This window comes from Equus quagga, chromosome 1 (assembly GCF_021613505.1).
Source record: "Equus quagga isolate Etosha38 chromosome 1, UCLA_HA_Equagga_1.0, whole genome shotgun sequence".
Taxonomy (NCBI): domain Eukaryota; kingdom Metazoa; phylum Chordata; class Mammalia; order Perissodactyla; family Equidae; genus Equus; species Equus quagga.
The window spans coordinates 186,841-211,604 of NC_060267.1; the positions used below are offsets into that span (position 1 = coordinate 186,841).

The 24,764-nt window shown below is 46.4% G+C and overlaps 1 protein-coding gene across 1 annotated transcript in view; it reads right to left on the minus strand.

Moving 5' to 3' along the window:
• The window catches only part of LGR5 (leucine rich repeat containing G protein-coupled receptor 5), a 116,707-nt gene that overhangs the window by 50,630 nt on the left and 41,313 nt on the right, over nucleotides 1–24,764 (minus strand). The window contains exon 2 of the mRNA XM_046671633.1: nucleotides 12,173–12,244. Within this exon, the coding sequence (XP_046527589.1) occupies nucleotides 12,173–12,244 (72 nt within the window). The remainder of the gene's footprint in view (nucleotides 1–12,172; nucleotides 12,245–24,764) is intronic.

Sequence of the window (24,764 nt, forward strand, 5' to 3'; positions counted from 1 at the left end):
AGGAGGCTGGAGAGGAGAGGGGAGGCTGGAGAGGAGTGGAGAGGGCATGAGGGGAGGCTGGAGTGGAAGGGAGAGGACAGGAGGGGAGGCTGGAGAGCATGCAGGGCCACCACACAGGGCTCTGGAGGCCACGATAAGGACCTGGAGCAGGGCGTGACGTGATCAGACTTGTGTTAAAAGGGTCTTTCTGCTGGGCCCCCTTTAATGAGCAGAACAGACCTTGGGGGTAAGAGGAGAAGCACAGGAGGCAGCGGGAGCTGTTCAAACCAGGGCACTGGTGTCTCTAACGGGGGGCGATGGTGTGGCACAGCCAGTGGTGGTGGCTAGAGGTGGGCTTTGGTGTAGGAGAAAGAAGAATCCACCTGACAAGCACTGGGCTCGAGGTGAAGCATAGGCAGCCCAACAAGCAACACTCTGTACTGGTGGCTTCCTTATATGTCACCCACACGCATCTGACCAGTTATCCGAAGGGCTCTACACCACACTGAGGTCAGTGAACTGCGTGCGACTGCACAGCAGAGTCGCTCGTTGAACTGACAGACTCAGGCTCGGCTGACGAGCACTGACAGCTTAGCTCATCCACCAGACTGACTGGTGGCCGTTCCTTTCAGCCGCATGTCCCTGACAGTCCTGCTCAGCCATGTCTTCGATAGTTTATTTTTGAGTTCTGGAACGTAGCCTTAAAATGGCTTTCAAGCTGCATGATGGTTCCTGGGACACTGACTTTGGAAACAGGAAGAACGGCAAACTTTTTATTTACTTATTTTATTAGTTTAAATCATTATTAGGGGTAATGTCTTTCTGTCACATTTCCTGAGGCACGGCTCTTCGCACGAATTGCTTTCCTTTTCTGGGCAAGACTTCCAGAGCCCGTGAGTCAGAACTCACTGTGGGACCAGTGGCCTGTGTCGTCAGGGGAGTCTGTCTGAGAGCTGAGGAAGTCACGACGGACTATGAGCTGCTCGCAGGGCGGTGCAAGGTCTATCTCGTTGACAAAAACGACCATTTAAGGAAATCACTGCATCCTCCCTTCTTATGTCGTTACCATGTGGGATGGTTTCAGTCACTTTAAAATTAAACATATATGAACTATAGGGAACAAAAGACTTTCAGATGAGTTCACGAACGGTGAGCACTGCACAGGGAGCTTCCCCGTGGGGACGGGGACTAACGGACGCCTGCAGCCTCGTCCACCAGAGACCCACACACCGTGTGGCTGAGAGGTTTTGTTGTTTGTTTTTTCCCTGTTTCTAAAATTATTTCATGGGAATATCTCTTTCATCATCTTCATTTCTATAAATGAGATACAACTTAAGAAAAATTTTTATATCTTTTTATGTGATATGAAAAAGTTTTTATCCTTAAAGATACAGCTCCACATGTAAGACTCATATTGTCCCACCATTGTTAGTTGTACTGACTTAACTGCCATAAAAAGAAAAAAAATCATTAAGTTACAGCAGACACATTCCTCTTCGAATAAATCAAATAAGTAGATGTTTCGGTGCTGTAACAACAAACTAAAATAATTTTGAGAATGTATGTTTCTTTGAATCTCTAAAGTAAAGTAACCTCAAGGTTTTTTTTTGGTGGCTTCATTTCGTAAAATGGAGGAATGAGAGCAAAGCAAGCAGGTGTGGCCCTGATTTCTCCCCTGGACCTTGACCTGGAGAGCGAGAGCCGGGTGGATAAGGGTGAGCACCGAGCACGGAGGGTGCTGACCCTGCTCTCGGATGGGGACCCTTGGGAAGACTCCTGCGCAGGGGGCCGTGGTCCAGCATGGTCCCCTCGGCCCAGTTCCAAAGGCAGAGGAGCACTTTCAGACTAAGGAGAGGCCTGGTGAGTGCTACCAGACCTCCCACGTCAGATCTTGCAGAACCCTTTCTGTTGCCAGTCTTCCTCTTTTTGCTGAGGAAGACTGGTCCTGAGCTCACATCTGTGCCCATCTTCCTCTATTTTGTATGTGGGATGCATGCCTCAGCATGGCGTGATGAGCGGCGTGTAGGTCCGTGCCCAGGATCCAACCCTGCGAACCCCAGGCCGCCAAAGTGGAGCACATGAACTTAACTGCTGCGCCACTGGGCCAGCCCCAGCAAGAACCCTTTTGACTTCTAACTCTTAGGTATTTTTTTCTTCTTTCCCTTTTTAGTTTTCTTTCTTCTCACCACTAATTTGCTGTGAGACTTAACACAGGTCACCTCTCTTCCCTGGGCCTCATTTCACTTTTTTTAAATGATAGGGTTCTTCCCCAAGGTCTTTTTCTGCCCTAAAGTTGTTTTTATGTCACACGTGCAATTCCTGCTCACCCTCATGCTTTTCTCCCTCATCCTCCCTCCACTCCACTTTTTCTTCTTGTTTATTTTAAGACTTCTCTATCTGGGCTGGCCCCGTGGCCGAGTGGTTAAGTTCGAGCGCTCTGCTGCAGGCGGCCCAGTGTTTCATTGGTTCGAATCCTGGGTGGACATGGCACTGCTCATCAAACCACGCTGAGGTGGCGTCCCACATGCCACAACTAGAAGGACCCACAACGAAGAATATACAACTATGTACTGGGGGCTTTGGGGAGAAAAAGGAAAAAAAAAATAAAATCTTTAAAAAAAAAAAGGCTTCTCTATCACGTCACTAATATATTTTATTTATTTATTTTGAGGAAGATCAGCCCTGAACTAACATCCACCGCCAATCCTCCTCTTTTTGCTGAGGAAGACTGGCCCTGAGCTAATATCATGGCCATCTTCCTCCACTTTATATGTGGGATGCCTGTCACAGTGTGGCTTGCCAAGCAGTGCCATGTCTGCACCCAGGATCCGAACTGGCGAACCCCAGGCCACCGAAGCGGAACGTGTGAACTTAACCACTGTGCTACCAGGTCAGCCCCTGTCACTAACATTTTAAAAGCACCTTCTCATACTTTATATCAGTAGATGCATCAGAGATTATTATGGTCAACATTTTGTAGATAAAGACACGAAAACTCAGAAATGCTTTAGGCAAAATGAAAGACATGGCCTCTGTCCCTTTGCTGATTTCATTTAAATGTAACCTGCTCTTTCCTCCGGAGCATGGAAGCTACAGCAGTGCTTAAGTGATCAGAGCAGGATGACCTTGAGTATGATGATCCTTATGATTTAAAGACGATATCTCAGACCACTCAGCAACTTCCTGCCGGCTCCTGAAGTTACTGCTTCATCTTCCAACCTTTACAAAGCACATGAGATGCAGAGGCACTCGCTCACACTTGCTGAATTAGTTTGCTCTGGAGATTTGGTGAGGGCAGACATCAGGCTTCACAGGACCAGTTTTCCCTTCTCCCAATCTGAAGATCTGATGATGCCAGCTTATTTCCAGGTTTCTGGTACTATCGTCTTCTCCTATAAGACACTCATGCTGGATGCAAGGGCCAGACATTAGGGTTTAACTCTCCGTCATTCGTCTTCGGTAACGTTTGCTGAAGTCTGTTCAGCAGCCTTGGACACAAGAATGACGACATTCCATCAACTGTTTCCCTATTGGAGAAAAAAGTCTTTCCTAATATGCCTGAAGAAATCGAGATTTTCAAAAACTGCGGTATCTACGCACCTCCCTCAATAAGTTAAGCATATCTAATTGGTCAAATCCAGGCCAAAATCATCCTTTCTTAACCTGTGTATTTACGACCATATTAAATTTTGTTTTCATTATTAGATAAGATAAAAAACATTCGGATATCAAGGTTTAAGGGCTAAGAGAGCACTGAACTGAATACTGGAGCTCTTCAGGTCAACAGGGAGCTCCTGCCGTGGGCGGACGGCCCTATGGTTTCTCTAACCACAGACTAACGACATTCAGTTTCCAGCTCCTTTGTGACGTCTTCCTTAGTGACCTCAGTCCACAGTCAGCTTCCCTGTAGGACATATTCTACACAATGCTGTCTATAGAGGTTCATTTTCTACTCTTTTTTTTTTTTTTTTTGAGGAAGATTAGCCCTGAGCTAACTACTGCCAATCCTCCTCTTTTTTTTGAGGAAGACTGGCCCTGAGCTAACATCCATGCCCATCTTCCTCTACTTTATATGTGGCATGCCTACCACAGCATGGCTTGCCAAGCAGTGCCATGTCTGCACCCGGGATCGGAACCTGTGAACCCTGGGCCGTTGAAGCAGAATGAGCACACTTAACTGCTGTGCCACTGGGCCGGCCCCTTCTCCTCTTTTATATGTAGTCTACCTGATTCACTTATAGGCTTCTAAGGTCAAGAATCTTATTGCCTGCCCAGAGCAGGGAGCTGAATCAATGGTTATTGATTGATCATTTGATCTTGTTTCCAAAAACAGCTGGCCAAAGGGCTGCAGTTGCTCAGGTCTGACATAACTGTTCCAAGATGGCTGGCTGGTCATTACATACCCAGATCAGAAAAGCTGAAGGATGTTCCTTCTTCATTCCGCATCAGATTTAATTCAGCAATTGACTTGAGTACTTTTAATTTGCCACCTACAGTGCTTTTGGGCATCCAAATAGTATTTACCTTTTATTAAACAATTTATAAGTGCTAGGCACAATGTTAAGTTCCTTATATACATTGTGCTATTTAATTATTATAAAAATCATATTAAACAATGACACGATTATTCCTCATTTACAGATGGAAAGTGGGCCTATGCAAGGCTAAGTTATTTGCTCATGCTTATGTAGAAAAGTTTATACAAGAGAATTTGCTTCAACCATAGCATTTTGACTCCAAAATTTGAGTTTTTAACTATTACTTTGGTTAAAAGTAGGTTGGTCTGGAGCTTAGGTTGGTGAGGAGCAACCAATCTAAAAAAGGAAAAATACAAGGACGCTTGGCTGCATCACTTGAGGTATTGGCCTTAAGAAAACTGTTGCTCACTCTTCTTATTCAAGGTCCTCTGGTTGCCCTCAGATTCCATACCATCTGACCACCCTCTCCACTAGGACCCTTTTTTAATTCTCATCCTCCACACACAGATGTTCCTCAAGCCTCTGTCGTCACACCTTCTCTGTCTACTTTAGTGTGCATTGCCATCACCATGCGAGGCATAAAAAGTCCAGATCCCCAGGCCCCAACACAGATTTAGTGGATTAGAGTTTCTGGGGGAAAGGATTTGGGAATCCGCATTTTTTTTAAAGATTGGCACCTGAGCTAACATCTGTTGCCAATCTTTTTTTTTCTTCTCTTCTTCTCCCCAAATCCCCCCAGTACACAGTTTCATATTTTTCAGTTGTGGGCCCTTCTAGTTGTGGCATGTGGGATGCCACCTCAGCACGGCCTGACGAGCGGTGCCATTTCCACGCCCAGGATCCGAACCAGCAAAACCCGGGGCTGCCGAAGTGGAGCATACGAACTCAACCAGTCAGCCGTGGGGCCAGTCCCTCGGGAATCTGCATTTTTAATAAGCAGCCCAGGTGATTTTAATCTGGGTCGAGCCCCACCCTGGGACACAGAGCCTATGTCCTCTCTCAAGGTCCTCATCTGCCCAGCCACCTCTGTGTAAACAACTCTCGAGTCGTTATTTCTAGAACAGACTCCTCGTGCTCAAGACCCACATTCCACTGTATTGTTGACATTTCCAATGTCCTGCGGGCACCTTACACTTAGGATATCCAGAACCCGACATCCTTTTGCTTCCAAAATATCAGTCGTTCCCCTTGAATTCCCCGTTTCTCTTGACTCTGCCCCACAAGTCTCCTGGCTCCTAATCCTTCAGCCTTACTCAGAACCACGTCTCACGTTCAGACGTCTTTCAGTCCCTACGTTCAGTCACCTGATGAGTCCCTGACTGTCTTCCTTTGCTCTGAATCTTCCACACATCCCAGCGGGTCTCAGCCCACTGCAGAGCTTTAAAAGAATGAACCTGGGCCCCACTGAGACCCATTAAATGAGAATTGCTGGGAATAAGCCTTGGTAATTAGTAGTTTTAAAAAAGCTCCAGGTGATTCTAATGCAGATTCAAGATGGGAGATTCCGAAACGATTTGCCCAGTTCAACACCACAGGTCACCTGGAGACTCTTTGTGGTCTCCATCCCCAGGACGATGATTCATTCACTAGTCGTTGGAGGATTAGGAGAGGGGATTCCTCAATGGGTTTCAACAGTTATCCGGAGGAGACAATGAGAACCTGAAGCAGGTGGAATGGAACAGAGTGAACACATGGAAAGACAATATGGAACTAAGAACTTTAGGACTTGGAAACTGGCTGATACAGGAGTGTGAGAGGAAGAATGACAGACACAAAAGGAGTGAGAGACACAGCAATCACAGGTGTGGGAAATACGAACGCGATGGCCAGCAGGAAAGGCAGGAGGAGGAGCTTGCTGGGGGGTGTGGATGAATCTGGTTCTGCCCCTGCAGAGCTCTAGAGCACTGGGGGGTAGGCGGACGTGTCCCTTAGGGAGTGAAGATTCTCAGTGTGGTCCTGAGACCAGCAGGACGGGCATCCTCCCTCCCACCCCAATCTGCCAGAGAGACCGTGGTGGGGGGGTAGCAACGTGCAGTTTAACAAGCACCCAGGTGACTCTGACGTCACTAAAATTCGAGAACCACTGACTTAGGGGCAGTGGTCCTCAAACTTTGTCATGCATCAAAACCCCCTGGACAGCATGTTGAAGGCGGTTTCTTGAGCCCAGTCCTAAATTTCTCACTCACTGGGTTGGGGTTTGCATTTCTAAGAAGCTTACCTGTGAAGCCAGTGCTGCTGTCCAGGGAACACACTTTGAGAACCACTCGTCCAGCAATAAAAGGCAAAAGAGATCTGAACCAGAAATGCAGACCTGGGGGGTCATCCGCGTAACAGAAATAGTTCAAGTCGTGGGTTTCCTTCCCTGACAGCTGCAGCCTTCTCCCAATGGGTCACTCTGCTTTCGTTATTCCCAGTCTATTCTGCATACAGAAGTCAGAGAAATCTTCCAAAATCACAAATCCTATTACTTCACTAGCTCCACAAGAAGCTCCGTGGCTTCCCGTTGCCCTTATCTGAACTGCACACACAGTCTGATTGGTCCGCATGATCTGGTCTTTGCCTTCCTCCCAACCCTGCCCATGTCCCTCCCTCTCCTTCTCTCTCCAGCCACCCATTGTTCAGATGCACAGACATGGCACTCTTCCCCACCTCAGGGCCTCTGCCCACTACGTTCCCCTGCCAGAAACTCTCCACCCAGCTCTCAGGGCCACCCACCATGCTTCCTTCTGATCCCCACTGAGATGTCACCTTCTTAGAGAGCCTTTCCTTCCTTGTCGCCCCTCTTTATTTACTCTCTACCTAACCACGTCTGTGCTCCTCATCACTCTTGTCACAATCAGCAATCTTACAGGGGTTGGTTCCCTTCTTGTCATCTGTCCCCCTCACCAGGCTGTAAGCTCCCTAATGTGGGAACTTGTTGAACGAGTGTGAACTTAGCAAGTCCTGTGAGCTTCCCAGTGGCTCAACAAACATGTGTTGAGCGAATGAACCAAAGAGTATGAGAGAGGAGACACTAAAATTAAGTGTAGAAATTAGGGAATATGTACATTTTACAGGAGTTGGAGGAGAAAGGAAAGCTGCGGAGAACAAGAGGAGGAGGCAGAGGGGTAGGGAACTTTCAGAGGGTGCCTAGTTGTCAGAATGAAAGAGATAGTCACAGACATACACCTTCAGGGCACATACAAGACAAGCCATAGATAAACGTCTACATCTGGCCTCATGGATAGATGTTTGGAAGAGAACCAAAGTAGCTGCCGTGAGATAACACTGCAGAGTTTCAGGAGGCAGCATTCATGATCTAGGGCCAGATCTATGAAGACCGGAGGCTGAACACTGTGACAAGGATGAGGAGTGGGACGATCATTCCCGGACATGAAGGGCTTTTCATTTTCCTAACACAATCCAACTTGCGAGTTACAGTTCACCAAAGTTCTCTCATCGTCACGTCATTCTATTTTCAGAAAAAAATCTCAAAGACCCACAGACGGCTCTCACCACGATGAGGAAGGAGAGGGCGCACGGCACTTGCTTTCAGGAAGGTGGGTGGTCTCTCATCACAAATTTCATCAGCATTAACAGACATCTGCTAATTTTGGACAGATTCTTCAAGGCCAACCACAACATGAGCAAACAGCTCTCGGGAACAACAGTAACTTGAAAACAGATCTCCCTAGAGCTTCTCACCTTCCTTCCTGAATCAAGTATTTGATTCCAATAGTATTCGAATCTGGGAAATTTTAAAATACTACTCAGAAATAAAGGCCTTTAACTTAGACTGTTTAAAATGGTAAAAATTCATTCTCCCTCTGGTTTAATCAGACCATCCATCTAAGTCTGGAACTTGTAGATCAGCACTGGGCATAGTCTGTCATCAGCTCCTACATCTGACCCACTCTCTGATGAAATGTAGGATCTTTTATTTGTCCAAAGAGCAAACACAGACATGGAGCCTCTGAATGGACAGACTGGAGAAGACCCCGTTGGAGAGAACCGTGGCTGCTGCTCAGGTGATGAAGTCTGGTGAAGAATGAGCTGTGCCGGCGCCTGCGTCCCTCAAAGCTGGTGGTCAGAAACAGCAAGTCCTTCACAGGCCCGCATCCCCGGGGGCCTGCAAAACGAAGCTCACAAGCAGGAACAAAGGAGGCCAGAATCTTCCTGGGGCTGCTTTTATTTTACTAATACAGCGCGTTATACATGCATTGTATGCATGTACCAGATTCATCCTCCTTCCAGTCATCCTCAGAAACATCTCAGAGCACAGGCAGGCCAGCTTGACCGCTCCCTCTGAGGCCAGGGACGTCAGGGTCATCAGGTGGGAAATGGCAGAGCCCGGACGCCTGCTCCGGATCCCAGCACTCCTCTCTGCACAGCATGGCATCAGCACACGCAGAGACGGCTTCCGAACCCTAGCTCTAACACCTACCAGCTCCATTATCCTGGGGAAGGTCCTTATTTTCTCTGTACTTCAGCTTTTTTTTTAATCTGTGAACTGGGAATAATAATAACATGTACCTTGATGGGGTTGTTGAGAGGATTAGGTGGGATAACGTGTGTGAAGCACTTTGAACAGTGCCTGGCGCAGTAAGCTATTACTGTTATACTTACAGTATATTATTATTTCAAAGATCTAATACTCTAGAAGAGAATGTAGACTTGAACGTAGCTTAGTCTAACAGGACAATCAGAAACATAACAAAAACACACTCAAAATGTTCTCCAAAGCAGGTACTTTTTTAAAGAAAAACACAACACCCTAAATTCAGGCTTGGGAACAAAGGAATAAACCAAGCAGAGCTGATCACTTTTCCAGGTCCTACAAATACTATCCCCTTTGGCCACTAAATGAATAATGACGACTTCAAAACATCAGTCAGATGCAACACATAGTATCTTTAGGAAAATGGTCTTGATGCTAAATTCAGCAAGTCGGCCAGCTCAGCAGTGAGAAGTCCAGAACCGAGTGCATGATCCGTAAAAGGTCTCTACTTCTGAAGTTCTGACTCCACGGTCAAGATACTTGATGGAGTTTCCAGAAACATAAAAATAAGACAATACAGAAAAACAGCATTTTCAAATGGTTGTTTCCTGCCTCCCCCTTTTTTTTCCTGATTTTTCTCAATTATCTTTTAAAAAACTGGCCTTGGAAGAGAATTAACCTCCACCTCAAAGAAAGAGGAGTTACTTTGAATGAGCTGGGTCACTGAGAGAGGAAGCCTTTTAAACAAAGTCCTTGGGGAAGTGAATTATTTATTGATTCAGTTTGTGGCCTAACCTTGAAGTGTGTGATGGGGAGAGTGGGAGCCTTTTGCCATCGCATATTGTAAGGGTATTAAAGAAAGAAGGATAGGAAATGCATGTCTTAGAAATACGGGGGCAAATGAGACTAAGTGTTGTGTATTAATTATGGTGGAAGAGGGAGGGTGAGAAGGATGTAAATAAGAAAAAAATCCAGGCATTTGAAATTTACTAATATTTAAAAATATTGGCTAATGTTAACTAAATCTGTTACTTTTTTCTAATGCGACTCACTTGTATAAGAGGCTCCTTTTACACATTTGGCTTTCCCATTAGTTCATTCATTCATTCATCAAAAATGTATAGATTTAAAAAATTTTTTTTCTTCTTCTTCTCCCCAAAGCCCCCTAGTACATAGCTGTATATTCTGGCTGTGAGTGCCTCTGGTCATGGCATGTGGGACTCCTCCTCAGCATGGCTTGATGAGCAGTGCCATGTCTGTGCCCAGGATTCAAACCAGCAAACCCTGGGTCACTGAAGCAGAGCATGCAAACTTAACCACTCAGCCATGGGGCTTGCCCCTAGATTATTTATTACACACCAGCTGTGACTAAGACAGACATGTTCCTGACAAATAGAAATGGCAAGCAATAGGATATATTGGAATATTTGAGGAAGCCATTTGGTGTAAATCTAATTTGGCCTGACTTTGTTTTTCCAAAAAGGCCTGACATGGCCATCGAACATGCATTGTATATCTGCTTTAAACATTTCCTATGGCAAGAACAAATGCCCATAAGATAAAGGCGCAACTTCCCCCCACGTTGGCATTTCCTTAAGGATAAGCATCTCTCCCTAGGCTAGGAACTGATTGCTGTGCTCACCTTTGACCACCCAGCTCACCGCTGACCACCCAGCTTGAGACAACAGACCTGCCACCCTGCTGTGTCCACCGAGACAGCAGACCTACCTGCTGTTTCCATCAATCGCTGTGCCGACAGAGCAGTCTCACGACTATTGTAAAAGGGACGTTTCAATCCTGTGTGAAACATCCTCTTTGGGGGTATATAACCACTCTGTTCACCCCACTTCTTTGGTGCCCCTTCTTCCTTCAGGAAGAAGGGCCCCGGGCCATGGTCCTCACATTTTAGCTCAGAATAAACTCACCCAAATTTTCATTTATACATTGGTTATGGATTATTTTCATCGACACTCCCAACCCTGGAGAAGCTGACGTTCTAGCAATGGGAATGGCCAGAGAGAAAAGGGAGAGGGGAAAAGAGGCGTCTGAAACCCAGAGTGAAGCTCCATCCTCGAATGACAGAAACTCATCTAAGCTTCCCCAACAACCCCCTCAGTGACAGTCTGGGCATATCCAGCTGATTTCAGTAGTAAAATAATAGCATTTGTTAAAAGTATAAGGCCATCAAAAATAAATATAGATAAAAATCTAGGGAAGAAGTTAGAGAATATTATCCTCTTGAAACAAAAACATGTAATTTGGTAGTGACAGAGCATTCTTTGCACCTCCAAGGGTGGACCGAGTGGTGCATCAACAATTTAAATTACGCCCCAGCTGGACTCTGACTTTGGGATTTATAAAGGAAGTATTTTCAAAAGAGGTCATTGCCTAAACACTTCCTTTAATCAACAGTCAGAGGATTTACTCAACCGATGGTGCCAAACTCTTCTCGTGAAGATTGTGATGGCGCATCACGCCCTCCATCCTCTCACTCAAAAGGGTAAGGATCAAGTGGGTTTTTAAATGCAGATTTGGGGTTTACATAGTTCTTTTTCATCTTCTGGAAAGTGATTACTAGGCTTAATCAAAATTCCTCTGTGTATGATTAACTAATTTTAGCTCTCTTCTTATTTTTTCACAGTGAGTTTGGGAGAGCCCAGTTTTAAGTCCTCTGTGGATTTCATGTTTTTCTGTTGAAGCTTTGAGGGAAGAGTAAGAAAATAGTGAATTTTTACAGAAATGTAAATAGGAAAATTTAATTTTTAAATTTTGAAAATTAAAAGTGACGTGGACAAGAAGCTTTGGTGCTATGAAATATGTATTCAATTCTCCTGTCACAAGCCGAACCACGTGGCAGTTTTTGGTTTTGATTATAGCTTTACTTGCTATTTTAATAAACATGAACCAATATTCAAACTTTTAATATCCTGCTGCTTAACCATTTCCAAAGAGCCATCCAGCTTTTTTAAACAGCCTTTGTTTTAAAATTTTCATTTGTTTGGCTTAGTCTCACCTTCGAAAGTTGTATCCTAATGGTAAACTCTTTTATAAGCTGATTTCCAGAATCATAAGCCGTTCTTTTTTTCCCTCCCAACTAAGTGTTTCCTCATGTGCCAAAATTGCTGGCGCTGACAGCTTTTCTGCCTTGTTTTATCTGGTTCCCACAAGTAAGTGCGGCACACACACACAGAACGCGTCCAGCGCTGACTGGCCGTCCCACGGCCACAGTGGTACTCACAGCTCCTCCAGGAAGCGGAGGCCGCGCAGGGGGTGCGGGGGCAGCTGGCTGATGTTGTTCATGCTGAGGTCTCTGTAGAGGAAAACAGACAGCCTGTGAGGAGCAGCGTCCCCACCACGAGGAAACCCAGCTGTTCAGTTCACACTTTTCAAGCAATGCAGCCAAATGAACTCATTCTTCTGCTTGACAAATGAATCGCTATTTTACATCTTAGACGCATTCCTTTCCTCTCGCCCCACCTCCCAACATCATGGGTCTCTATCAGATTAGAGACCCCAGGAAAGCTCATATGAATCAAAATGATTTGACCGTCCGGGCATGGTTGTAATTCTTCGTGTTTAAAGTTACATGAGTAGGACAGCAGAGGAAACACATAACTCAACTGTGTGTCCTGCTTTGAGTCTCGTGACAAAGAGAAATGTCTTCACCGTGCGACTCTGGGAGTCCTGCTTCTCTGGGACTATAAGCATCTTGTAACAACAAATGTTTTGATTCAAAGAAACTTGAAAAAACAAAACAAGACAAAAAGCCTATTCCTTCCTTCAATGTGTTCCTCTTGCAGGTTCTCGGATTGCATTAAATACGTGAAATGAACCAGAAAACAAGGATGTAATGTGACCCAGCGCTGAGCACCCTTCCTGCTGGGCCTGCACAGTAGTTCCTGGCACAGGAAACAACAAGCCACTTTGGGCAGAACTCAATCAATTTTTGTTTTACGCAAAACTCCGCGTAATTAGATTTTATTCTGTTTTTACTTTTCTGTTTCTTTACCGTTTCCCAAGTGTGCCATCCGCACCTCAGAGGCCAAAGGCTGAGTGCTGGAGTCCCATCCGACCAGCTAAGAGTTGTAGAGACAGTCACTGGAGGTAGACTTAAAAATGGCCCGCTCTCAAACCCGGACATCAGCGCCAGTGCCGTTCCAACCTCAGACCAGGTCTGCACACTTAAAGTTCATCTCGAGGGAACACAATGAGCTTCTGTTTATTTATCATTTTTTATTGCATTAGTTTTAGGTGCATAAGATAGCGATTCGCTATTTGTATACACTGCAGAATGATCGCCACAAGTCTAGTTAACATGTCACTATACACCTACAAATTTTTTTTCTCATGATAAGAACTTTTAAGATTTACTCTCTTAGCAAATTCCAAATATACAACACAGTATTGTTAGCTAGTCACCACGCTAAGCCCCAGGACTTATTTATCTTGTAACCAGAAGTTTGTATCTTTTGACCTCTTCACCTGTGAGCTTTTTAAAATCTGGATTACTCCTGTTATCGAAGTGGCCACACCCACTGCACTCAGCCAGCCAACTTCAGCATTGATAGCTTGGTGCCTTTACCAAATATTAACTTTTAATCAGCGATGCTAAGAATTGAGGGACCATTCACTCACTGCCTTTAAAAAGTCACTAGCATGTACAAGGAAGATAAAATATTTTGCTAAGGTTTCAGAGTACAGTAAAAAAAACCCCCATAATTATTAATTTTAGTATGTTAGTAAACAGCCACGTAGCTGAGTAGAATGTTATGTTCTCAAGCTAAAACTAAACAACACCTGCCACTCTCCTCTCCTCCCATATTTTCTGTGTGATTGGGACAAACACTGATCCCATCCATGTGAGAAAGCTCTAAACAGAACATGGAAATTCGCATACGAAGGAGGTTCATAAGCTCACATTATTTTAGCATCATTCTCTTATTTCAGGCGCCTGGAAGTGTTCCCACAGGAGCACTCCTCTGCCAACGGGATGGGCACACATTGTCAGGGCGCCCGGGCATGGATCCCCCCTCTCCCCATCCCCTGGCTGCACTGTCTTGGAAAAGTCACGTCCCTGTGCTGGCTTCCTCGTATCTGAACGGGGCATCTCTGCATTAACAGTTTGATACCCTGTGATCAGCTGTTTCCAATCAGAAGGGAGTGACAATTTTCTTCTTAAAAGGGGAGTACCTCCCGTTCCCTTGGGAACCAACGACTTCTCAGAGTCACTGACCCTGTGGTTCCTCTCAGAAAAGGAGCTGGTCCTGAGAAGCCAGCTGCTTACGCCCTCTCTAACGAGGCCGCCACCCTCTTAGGAGCGGCCAGCAGTGCACGTGAGCCTACGGCAGAAAGCAACTCGGAATCCGTCTACAGTAGAAGGAAGGAGGCCTTCAAAATACAAACTCAAAGTGGGTAAGGCAGAAGCGAACTTGTCTGCACGCACCTCCCCCCTCTGTGTGCACCACTGCAACGATGTTCAAGTGAAACAGGTCCAAACTATCTGTGGCGACAGGACAATTTTTAAAAATGTCTAATTTGCTCTAGACTTACATTTTTATAAAATAAAAATTAATTACTAGAAAAGTGAAATAAAAACAAAGATACACAAAACAGAAGTTCAATAATTTGTCATGTGATTCAACAGAGATTATTAAATTACTATAAATGTTTCTAAACCTTTACTCTCAAATTCATATCTGTCGCGGGTCGGTAAAAAGCAGCCTAGCCAGCCAGGCCATGGGCCTCTCTGGTCACAATGCTGCTCTTCACCCAGCGGGCGAGGCTGGGATAGTTCAGCCCGCTGGGTGGAGAGCTAATGATCATGGAGGAGCCCCAGCTGTGGAGGGCAGCGCCCAATGGCCAGACGCTGCTGACCCACCAGGACCCCGTCCAGGACAGGAGGCTCTGAGGGGCGGCCTCCGTTGCATGGAGTCCGTGGGAGCCCTGGTGGAACGAACTGTCTCCTTGCCTCCGTGGTTTGGCTCTTCCTTTTTTCCAAGAACATTTCTACTCTGCACAAAAATATCCTCACTTTTACTCTTAAGTGATTTTTAAACTTTTCCTTTTTTTTCTATACCATTTGGTCTTTCTGATGCCTGGAACAGATACAGCCTTAGTAGCAGCGGGTGAAGGGACTTTAAAATAATTTTAAGCCTGTGCATTATTTACTTTTTTAAACTATTATTTTAAAAATGTCCCTATTTTGCATTTTGCTCATGATTCAGTTTCCTAACATCAATGAAGCCATGTAATGGATTTCTTTAATTTTTCCATCTTTGGCAAGATGTCGGAATTAATTTTGAAGAACTGGTCACTAGGTAAAAGACTTCATAAGCAATGGAGGATTTATTGTGACAAGACGGTGAAATGCGTTAAACGACCCCGTGCCATCTCTAGCCACCTCTTGTCTGTGCTGTCAGTGAAAGGTCCAGGAACCTGGGATATTCTGTGGGAGCAGGTGAATCGATTGGACTCACCCAAGGAGCTTTAGAAAGTATCATGCCTGGGTCCCATCCCCAGAGTCCTGAGTCGATTAGCCCACTGTGGGCGCTGGGACTCTGAAAGCTTCTTGATGACCTGAATGTCAGCCAAGGCTGAGAACCACCGCAGGACAAACTTCTAAATTTCTAGACGGTGCTCTGAGCTCGCCACTCACTCGAAAGTGAGGAGTTTTACGATTACTGAAGTGCTGTCCTCTGCACAGAGTGTTCCATTCAGGCAGACAGCACGTATCTCCCGAAAATGTTCTTGTTGCTTGCAGCTCTATTATTTTTCTTCATTTGACAAATATTGATTGCACACTAACTGTGGGCAGGTCTAGGAACACAGAGGAGAAGGAATCTGAGTCATCTTTGACTCCTCCCTTCCTCGCGCCACTGCGTGTAAGACGCAGTGTTAGCTCTGCCACAGACCCTGCCTCTGGGTCCCTCTCCTCGCGGCTCCCTCGCTCAGGTCCTTCCACACTGACAGCTGTTCTGCTCTCTGTGCCTACTGCGTCTCCTCCTTCTGGGGTGTCGTCCTCACCAAGGCCAGAGAGGGCGCCCTGAAAAGTCCACCCAGTCTCGTCATGTGCTCAGAGCCACCGCCAGCCAGGAAGAGAGGCTCCCCCTCTGGGGGGTAGTGGTAAGTTACAGAAGAGGTCCTCTTCCACCCACTGAGGCAGCCAGAGCAGGTAGGGTGAATGGCTGGGCCAGCAGGTCAGCCCCTGTGGCAGGCACAGCAGAAGGCCCTCTGGGGTGGCCCTGCCCCCTGCCCGAGAACGTCTGCAGCTCCGGGTCTCAGAGGAACCTCACTGCTCAGGCCCTTCAGGATCTGGCCTAACACGCACAGCCACCTTGGTCTCTCACCACCTTCCTCTTCGCAGCACCTGCTCCAGTGGCACTGACAGTCCTGTCCCTCTTGGCTGTCTCCACACCCATGATTCTCTCTCCCCGGAATGCATTTTCCTCTCTGCTTCCAAACCGCCACTCTTGTGCTCCCCCACCCAGGATCTAGCTGAACAGACCGCTGTGTTTCTGACACAGCCTCTCATCGTTCCAGTCAGGCTGCTCCCCCTTCAGCCTCTGGTCCTTGGATGCGCCCAGTGTCAGAGCCTCGTCTTAGCCTGAGCTCTCACATCCATCAGCTGGGCCACGATCTCACCAACACCCTCACCTCGCTCGCCCTGTCTGTTGTTTCACTCCACTGGCAAAACCCCAGCTCTGGAAACACTGTAATCATCTTCTCTGTTACTGTCCCAGAGTCCTGGGAGCTCCGAGGAAGAGAAAACTCACAGACGTGCAGGTCAGTCTACAAACCCACGGCCTCTGCGGCTCTAACAGGGCTGCACAATCCTGTTGTTGCTGCTCAGTCCGCTACTGCAGGGACGGCTGAACCCTTGACTACCCGCCTCACACCTCTTAACTGACGACCACGCCTCGTGGGGCGCTTCCCTCCTACTCATGGAAATGACTGGACTCGAGGCCCGAGTGTGACACAGGCCACATGCTTGTTCTCTTGCCCTGCTCCCTCTACCCAGACTTCTCTCCTCGCTCAACCCTGCTCACGGGCGCCAACCTCCAGGATGCTACAGCACTTCACTCCACAAATCATTCCATTTCCTGTAATTGGCCTTTTCCTCTTCCCTTCAAGGTACAGGCGTGTCAAGCCTTTCCACGACTAGAACAAAAGGAAAGCAGGATCTTTCGACCCATGACTTCCCTTACCTGCTACCCAGTCTCTCTCATTCCTTCGGCCTGTTTCTAGTCTACAACTGCAGTCTCTTCTTCCCGCTCCCTTTCAAACCCACAACACACAGGCTTCCACCTCTACACGCCCAAGAAACAGACACCTGCATGTTGTCAGACCTACAGAACTCACGACTTGCGGGCCCCTCTCCTGCGCCCTTTCTGGAAACTCTGCTCCATTGGTTTCCAAGTCATCATTCTCTCAGGACGCTTTCCCACTTTCCCAACCTTTCAGCTCCCAGACCCCTCTGTGGGGCTTCTTCTGTCCATCCCGAATGCCGTGTTGTCTGGAGTCTGCAGCCTCCACCCACTCTCCCTGGAGGCCAGCACTTACTCTCGTGGGTTCAAGTGTCACTCAGATGCCATAAAAGCCCCAAATCCATATTCCTGGTCTAAATCTCTCTCCTAAACCTCTGAGCACATATCTGATTTCCTTCTGGATATGTCCACTTAGCGATCTTACAAGAAGGCACCATGTCCAAAACGGAGTAATTATTTTCTATTCCAAACTTCTCTCTCTCTCTGTAGAGCCAGTGTCCAGTTAGTGCCACCACCATCTTCCTGCAGAGGAAGCCCAGATCTTGGATGCTCTTCACGTCTTCTTCCTTTTCCATCCTCTCCCCATCCGTCTCCTTACTCTGCCTGGTGCAGGCTCTCACTCTCTCTGCCCAGTCTCCTGTAGCGTCAGCAGAGTCTCCACACAGAAGACACTCAGTGAGTGTCAACGTGACCGGTCTTCAACTGCCTCCCTCCTGTAAGCGAGCACAGGATCTTGCCCAGTCAATTTAAAAAAATCACGTTTCTTCTCAAATGTCTACACTGCTCCTCAGCGTGAGGCACACAACTCTCTGGTATAAAATACTTTTGGGAACAAAATCACTCCGTGTCGCACTGTCTTCCACACGACATTTGCTCACAGTGAGGGTTCTGGTTTCTCTTTTCAGTTGATCCTATTTGCTTTCTGTCCCAGGGATCTTCAGGGAGGCTCTCCCCTGCAAGGTCCCCTTTGTTCCACCCTGTGCTCAAGCTCCTTCCCACTCCTGCCGCTGCTCCTCCTCCTCCTCCTTCTTTCCATCTTCTATGTCCTTCTACTTTTCCCTCTCTCCTCCTCCTCCTGCAGAAATCTCTTTCCTTCCAGTTCTGTGCATTTGCCGTGGGAGTGACTGCAGCAGGCACTCAGTCCACCATTGTAACATCCAGCCACACTGTCTACACCTGTGACTCGGAACATGAATGGGTGAAAAAAGAGGCCGTTCCCTAGAGTGTGACTTATACAAATTAAGAAAACAACAAAAAAATGGTTCTTTAATCTCTGCCCAGTTGAAGACAAATATTTTCTTCTTTAGCAGCACAGTGCAATTCTTATTTCTTCTAAGTACAATCGCTTCCAATGTGTCTTGGGAGATCCAGGAGCATTTAGCTTTCTGTCAGGTGCCTTTGTTAACAATGCACCAGGCGGGAGCCACTCCAGCACTTCCTAATTGATCACTTTTCAAATATGTTCCTAGAGATAAGCCCTCCTGTGAACTTCAAAAGGAAAAGCGCAGGCTTGAGTAGCATTTTGTGAATAATGGCATCTCCAAGTACTTTTCTCATGTTATTGTTTTCAACTCTAAAACAACGTATCTTTGAAAAATAGTTTTTACTGAAGTATAACATATATGGGAACATGAATAAATCCTAACTATCCAGCCCACTGAGTTTTCACCATGTGAGCACACCCTGTAAAGCAGCACAAGTCAACAGAACACGGCCATCACCTCAGAAGCCTGTCGGGTTCCCCTCCGCTAACTACCCTCCCAGGAGGGACTAGTCTGCTGACTTCTAACATTTTATAGTAGTTTTGAGTGGTTTTGGTCTTTCTATAAATGGAATCATACAGTGCATAGCTTTTTTTTTTTAAGGTGATTTTTAAGAGTGTTTTTAGGTTCACAGCAGAATCGAGAGGAAGGTACAGAGATTTCCCATACGTCCCCTGTCCCCACATGTGCAGCCTCCCACACTACCAACATCCCCACCAGATGGTTCACTGTTACAACTGATGGACCTACCGACACATCCCAACCCCCCAAAGTCCACAGCTCACGTTAGGTCCACTCTTGGTGCTGTACATTCTGTGAGTTTGGACAAAGGTATAATGACATGAATCCCCCAGCACAGTGCAATACAGAGTATTTTCACTGCCCTAAAGGTCCTCTGTGCTCCATCTATTCATCCCTCCCCTCCCCCACCCCAATACTCAACTTCCTGCTGTCTCCATAGTTCTGCTTTTTCCGGAATGTCGTATGGCTGAGTCACACAGCATGTAGACTTTTCACATTGGCTTCTTTCACTTAGTAATACAGAGCATAGTTTGTGTTTTTCTGGCTTCTTTCACTTATTATGAGATTTACCCATGTGTTGTGCATAGTAATAGTTTATTCCTTCTCAATGCAACATAGTATCTCATTTTATTATATCACAATTTATTTATCCACTCCACTGAAGATGGACATTTGGGTTCTCTCCAGTGTGTAGCTATTATGAATAGTGCTGCTATAAACGTTCCTAAACATCTTTTGTTGACCATTATTTGTGTGTGTTTCGGCTAGTACCCATCTAGGGGCAGAAGTGCTGGTCTTGGTTTATGCATACGTTCAGCTTTAATAGATCCTGCCAGACTGTTTCCTAAAGTGGTTCTATTGATTCACACTCCCACCAGCAGGGTATGAGAAGCCCAGTTGTTTCATATCCCATTGTTTCCGTTTGTTGACACTAAAACTGATATTACTTCTCTTTTAAATTTTAGTCATTTTTTTGGGGCCGCTGGGTGGCGCAGTGGTTAGGTGTGCACGTTCCGCTTTGATGGCCCGGGGTTCGCCGGTTCAGATCCCCGGTGCGGACATGGCACTGCTCGGCACACCATGCTGTGGTAGGCGTCCCTCATATAAAATAGAGGAAGATGGAAACAAAACAAAACAAAACAAAAGATAGAGGAAGATGGGCATGGATGTTAGCTCAGGGCCAGTCTTCCTCAGCAAAAAGAGGAGGATTGGCAGCAGTTAGCACAGGGCTAATCTTCTTCCTCAAAAAAAAAAATTTAGTCATTTTGGCTAAACTACACTGGTATGTCCCTGTGGTTTTAACCTGCATTCCCCCATGTCTAAGAGAGTTGAGTATCTCTTCATGTGACTTTTCGCCATCAGGATACCCTTTTTTGCAAAGTGCCAGAAGAATATTTTTTCTTATTTGATGGTCTTCAAATTAGAAGTAAAACTGACGTGTTATAAGAAGTAAAACTATTCACTGAAACGTGAGGAAACGGCTGATAATCTCCTTAGTCACCTTCCAGTGTTACTACTTTTCCTGAGGTCCCAAAAGTATTCTTTGAAATGTCGACAGTGTAATAGTTAAGAGTGTGTATTCTGAGCTGTTCTGCCTCAGTTTGAGTCCTGTCTTTGCTGTTTCTGAGCTGAATAACCTCAAGCAAGTTATTTAACACCTTGTGCCTCAGTTACCCAATCTGTGAAACAAAGATAATGAGTATCTGCTTTACAGGATGGTTATGAGAAATAACATTTCTCACAAAATAACTTTTGAGCGAATATGTGTAAAGTCCTTAAAACAGACCCGGCACGTTATATACACTACATATTTTGCTGTCATTTCTATTCTGACATAGAATCTCAATGTTTTTACAAATTAAAACTCTTACCTGTACAGATGTATCAACAGGAGAGAATTATTAACTTACTCATGTTTATGGTTATCTTGAAAAATCTTTCTAAAATTACAGGATAACTCTTAAATGTCTAGAGACAGCTGGCTTATGTTTTACTAGTCCTTTTGTTTTATTAATATTAATTTTTTAATGGACACTGTGAAAAGGCAGAGCCTCAAATTAAAGCTCATTTGAAAAATTTTACATGGTCATTCCCATCTCATAGATGGGAAAAGTTACGTGGCTGGCCATTCCTCTGCCTCATTTACTTTATATCAACAACAAGAGAAGAGATAGGTGTGGGGCGATCACGTATCCAAAAGCCTCAAGTACTCAGAACACCCCCAAAATGGGGAACTCAGCAACAGGAAACACAACAAAACAAACGAACAAAGGAAAAACAGCAATGGAAATCACATCCTCTGAACAGTCAGAATCAGAAGCCACAGGTCGGTCACGGATGCTCACACACTTTTCTCAGAGGAAAAGGTCCCAGTCAGCGGGAAGCATTCTTTATTTGGGCAATCTTGGTGGGTTTTTGTTTTGTTTTGAAGTCCACAGGAGCCAGTTACCTGTGGGAGGCAGACTCCACAAGGCTGGCAGTGACGTGCAGAAGCAGATTTAAGAACTAAAATCATCATCATCATCATCATCAAACACATGGTTCTTTGATCACTTAGTGTAACCGTTCTGGATGTTTCAGAAGCTTTCAACCAGCTTGGAACCAATTTTTCTCCCAATAGTGCAGTGCTTTGACATTCTAAGGGACAGTCAGTCATGAAAAATCATCAGGAAAGGTTAAGTGTCTAGGAACAGCCCAGGGTTCTCTCTCCTGATCTTCTCTGTGAACAGCTTCCCGCCTTGAACGAGCACCCAAATGACAGGTCTTCAATTCTGAAAGTCTTCACAGGTTAATTAGCCAGTTAGGTGGAACTCAACGCATTTTAAAGGGAAACTGATCCCCATCCCCCCTCACCCAAAACCAGTCTTTCCCTCTGTGCCTCCTGCTCCTGGGTGATGCATCCCCATCATGAGTCTCTCATGCAACAGAGCTGGAAGCCTCAGACTTATTGTTCACGTCTTCCCATCATTCATCCTGAGCCTCCTCCAAATGGCCTTTAGCTCTACTGACTACATCTCCGAAATGTTCCTGGAATAACAACTAACACTGACCCCAGACACACACACACACACACACAGAGCCTAACGAGTGTTCAGGTAACAACCCATTTTACAGATGAGGAAAGCGGCACGGACAACCTCAGCTCTCCCAGGACGACGCCAGCAGTAACTGGGAGAGTCAGGGTCTGAACCTGGATCGTCTGACTCCACGGCTGTGGGATCAGCCTATGCAGCCACACTGTACACTGGAACGCACGTCTAATTCCCACTTTTTGCTGCCTGTGGACACCATTGTGGATCTCTGGTTGCTTTTACCTCTTGGCCAGCCCCTTTGGAGTGACTCTATTCTGACCATTTCTCTGGACCATTGACTCTGTTCCACTTAGCCTTTGGACAGCATCTTTTGGCTCCTTCTTGGCTCCAGGGTATGCAGCCCTGGTCCATCTCTCTCCTAGCCTCAGATTCCAGAATTCTAGTTGGGACTCTGGGCTTCCCACTCATCTGCCAGGGTAGGTCAACCAATCTCAATGAGATCTCAATGGTCCTCTCTGCTTTCATTCTTCCCTTCCCAGGCCATCTGGAGTTATCTTAATTTTTTTCCTGAAGGATAAAGGACCTAATATTTTATACCGTGCTTCCTTTTTTTCTTTTAACAATAACTCCACTTACTTGTCTAGGACTTTACAGCTTACAAAGCACTTTCGCGACCACAGATTTGTTTCTCTGTGCGACCTTTGAACGTGGCTATTTGCAGAGTCTTAACTAAGACTGTGCTATAATTCACAATACTACTGCTCACTGGAGTGATAGATTCTGATTTCTTTATGCTTAAAAAAATCAAACAACTGGCTTTGGCACTAGAAGAGGGTTTCTCAGCCTTGACACTTTGACATTTGGGGCTTGATGATTCTTTGCTTGGGGCCTGTCCTGTGCCTTGTATGGTGTTGACCCGCATCCCTGGCTCCACCCACCAGATGCCAGGAGCATCCCCCAGTTGTGACAACCCAGAACTTCTACAGACTGTTATGGGCTGAGTCATATCTGCCCCTCCTCCCCAATTCGTATGTTGAGCTCAACTCAGAACGTGACTGCATTTGGACAGAGGTTCTTTGAAGAGGTAATTAAGTAAAATGAGGTCATTAGGGTGAGCCCTTTCTGACTGGTGTCCTTACAAGAAGAGGAAATAGACAGGGACAGAGGGAGGACCATGTGAGGACACAGGGAGAAGGTGGCCGTCTCCAAGCCAAGGAGAGGGGCGTCAGGAGAAACCAGCCTGCTGACCCCTTGTTCTGGGCCATCCAACCTCCAGAACCGAGAGGAAATAAACCGCTGCCGTGTAAGCCAATAGGCCTGCGGTCTTTGTTAGGACAGCCCCAGAAGACGAACGCCCAGGCACTGCCAAACAAACGTCCTCCAGGGTCAGACCAACTTGGGCTGAGAATCAGTGAAGCAGCACACACGAATCACACACAGAAAACCATCAATTTCAGCTTTTGTGATGACAGAGAAAGTAAGCTTCCAATTACTTTTTTTCTTCAAAAGAAGGAATTTCAAAGGACCTCCCCTTTCTCCTCCTCTTTCACATCATAAATTCCTTTTAGCAGACAAGTTCATTACTTTATTACCGGGCAAGACAAATACAAAACAAAAAGCAGAGCAAAGGCTATAAGATGTAGCAGGTAGATACCACAGGAGTGACTCTGGGGCCGTGTCACTGAGTCTCTTAAATAATTCTGAGCTGGTGCCTGTGCCTGAGGGCTCCATAATAATGACACAGGCCATATTTCAAAGAAAACCCTCCCAATCTTTCACTCCAGGAACTAGGTCTATTTTATTTCGCCCAGGCAGAAACTCCCATTGTTTTCTTATTGTCCTGTGCAATAAGCAAGATGCAGAAATGTCTTACAGTGAACATGGTATGACTATGGGGTCCTTCCATGTCAACGGGAGGAAATCTTTCTCTCCCATCCGCATTCTGTATAAAGTCCAGAAACACATGCAAAGGCTCTGAGGTATTATTAAAAGAACGCACACCTCATCCATCATCCATCCCATGGGTTCAAAAAGCCTTTGCTGGTTGCCCATCACCCACAGAATAGAGCCTAAATGTTGTTTTCTAGCTGTGGTCTGGGGAAAGGAAAACGGGTTCTAGATTTTAAATGACGCCCAAGGTCTCAAATGACGGTTCTGCCACTAAGTGGCCGTTAGACATTATCATCTTTCTGCTCTCGTGGCCTCGCCTTCCCAGCGTTTTATCGTGACACCCGGTCCACGCTGCCGTGGGGAGGATTCAAGGAGACGGGGTGAGCACCCAGGCCGAACCCGCTGGATATGGTTTACCTTCTTAAAACTCTCCAAAAGGTCTATACTCCAGCATCCCAGGCTGCCTTCTATCCTCGCAATGTGTCCTGAGGTTTCACCCTTTAGGCTGACGCAGGAAGCGCATTGCCAGCGAGCAGGGGTTTGGAGCAGCCCTTCCGTGGCCTCCTGCGCCCAGGCCGCGCCGGCCCCTGCAGGCCGGAGAAGCTGCGGCCCGGCCACCTGCCCGTGTCCCGCTGGTCCTCAGTCCTCTCCCACCCCCCGCTTCCACTCTGGCCCGCGCAGACGCCCCGCGGGCGGGCCAGCTCCGCTGTCCCCAACAGAGTAAGGTAACTCCGGGCCTGCGCGGACCCTCTGATGGACCCCTGTGTGCAGGTTGGACGAGCCGCCTCGCTGGCTGAGGCCCTGAGGGTCTGGGCCGACCTAGTCCTCGCCTTGATGCCCGCACAGCCCACAGGCTGCTG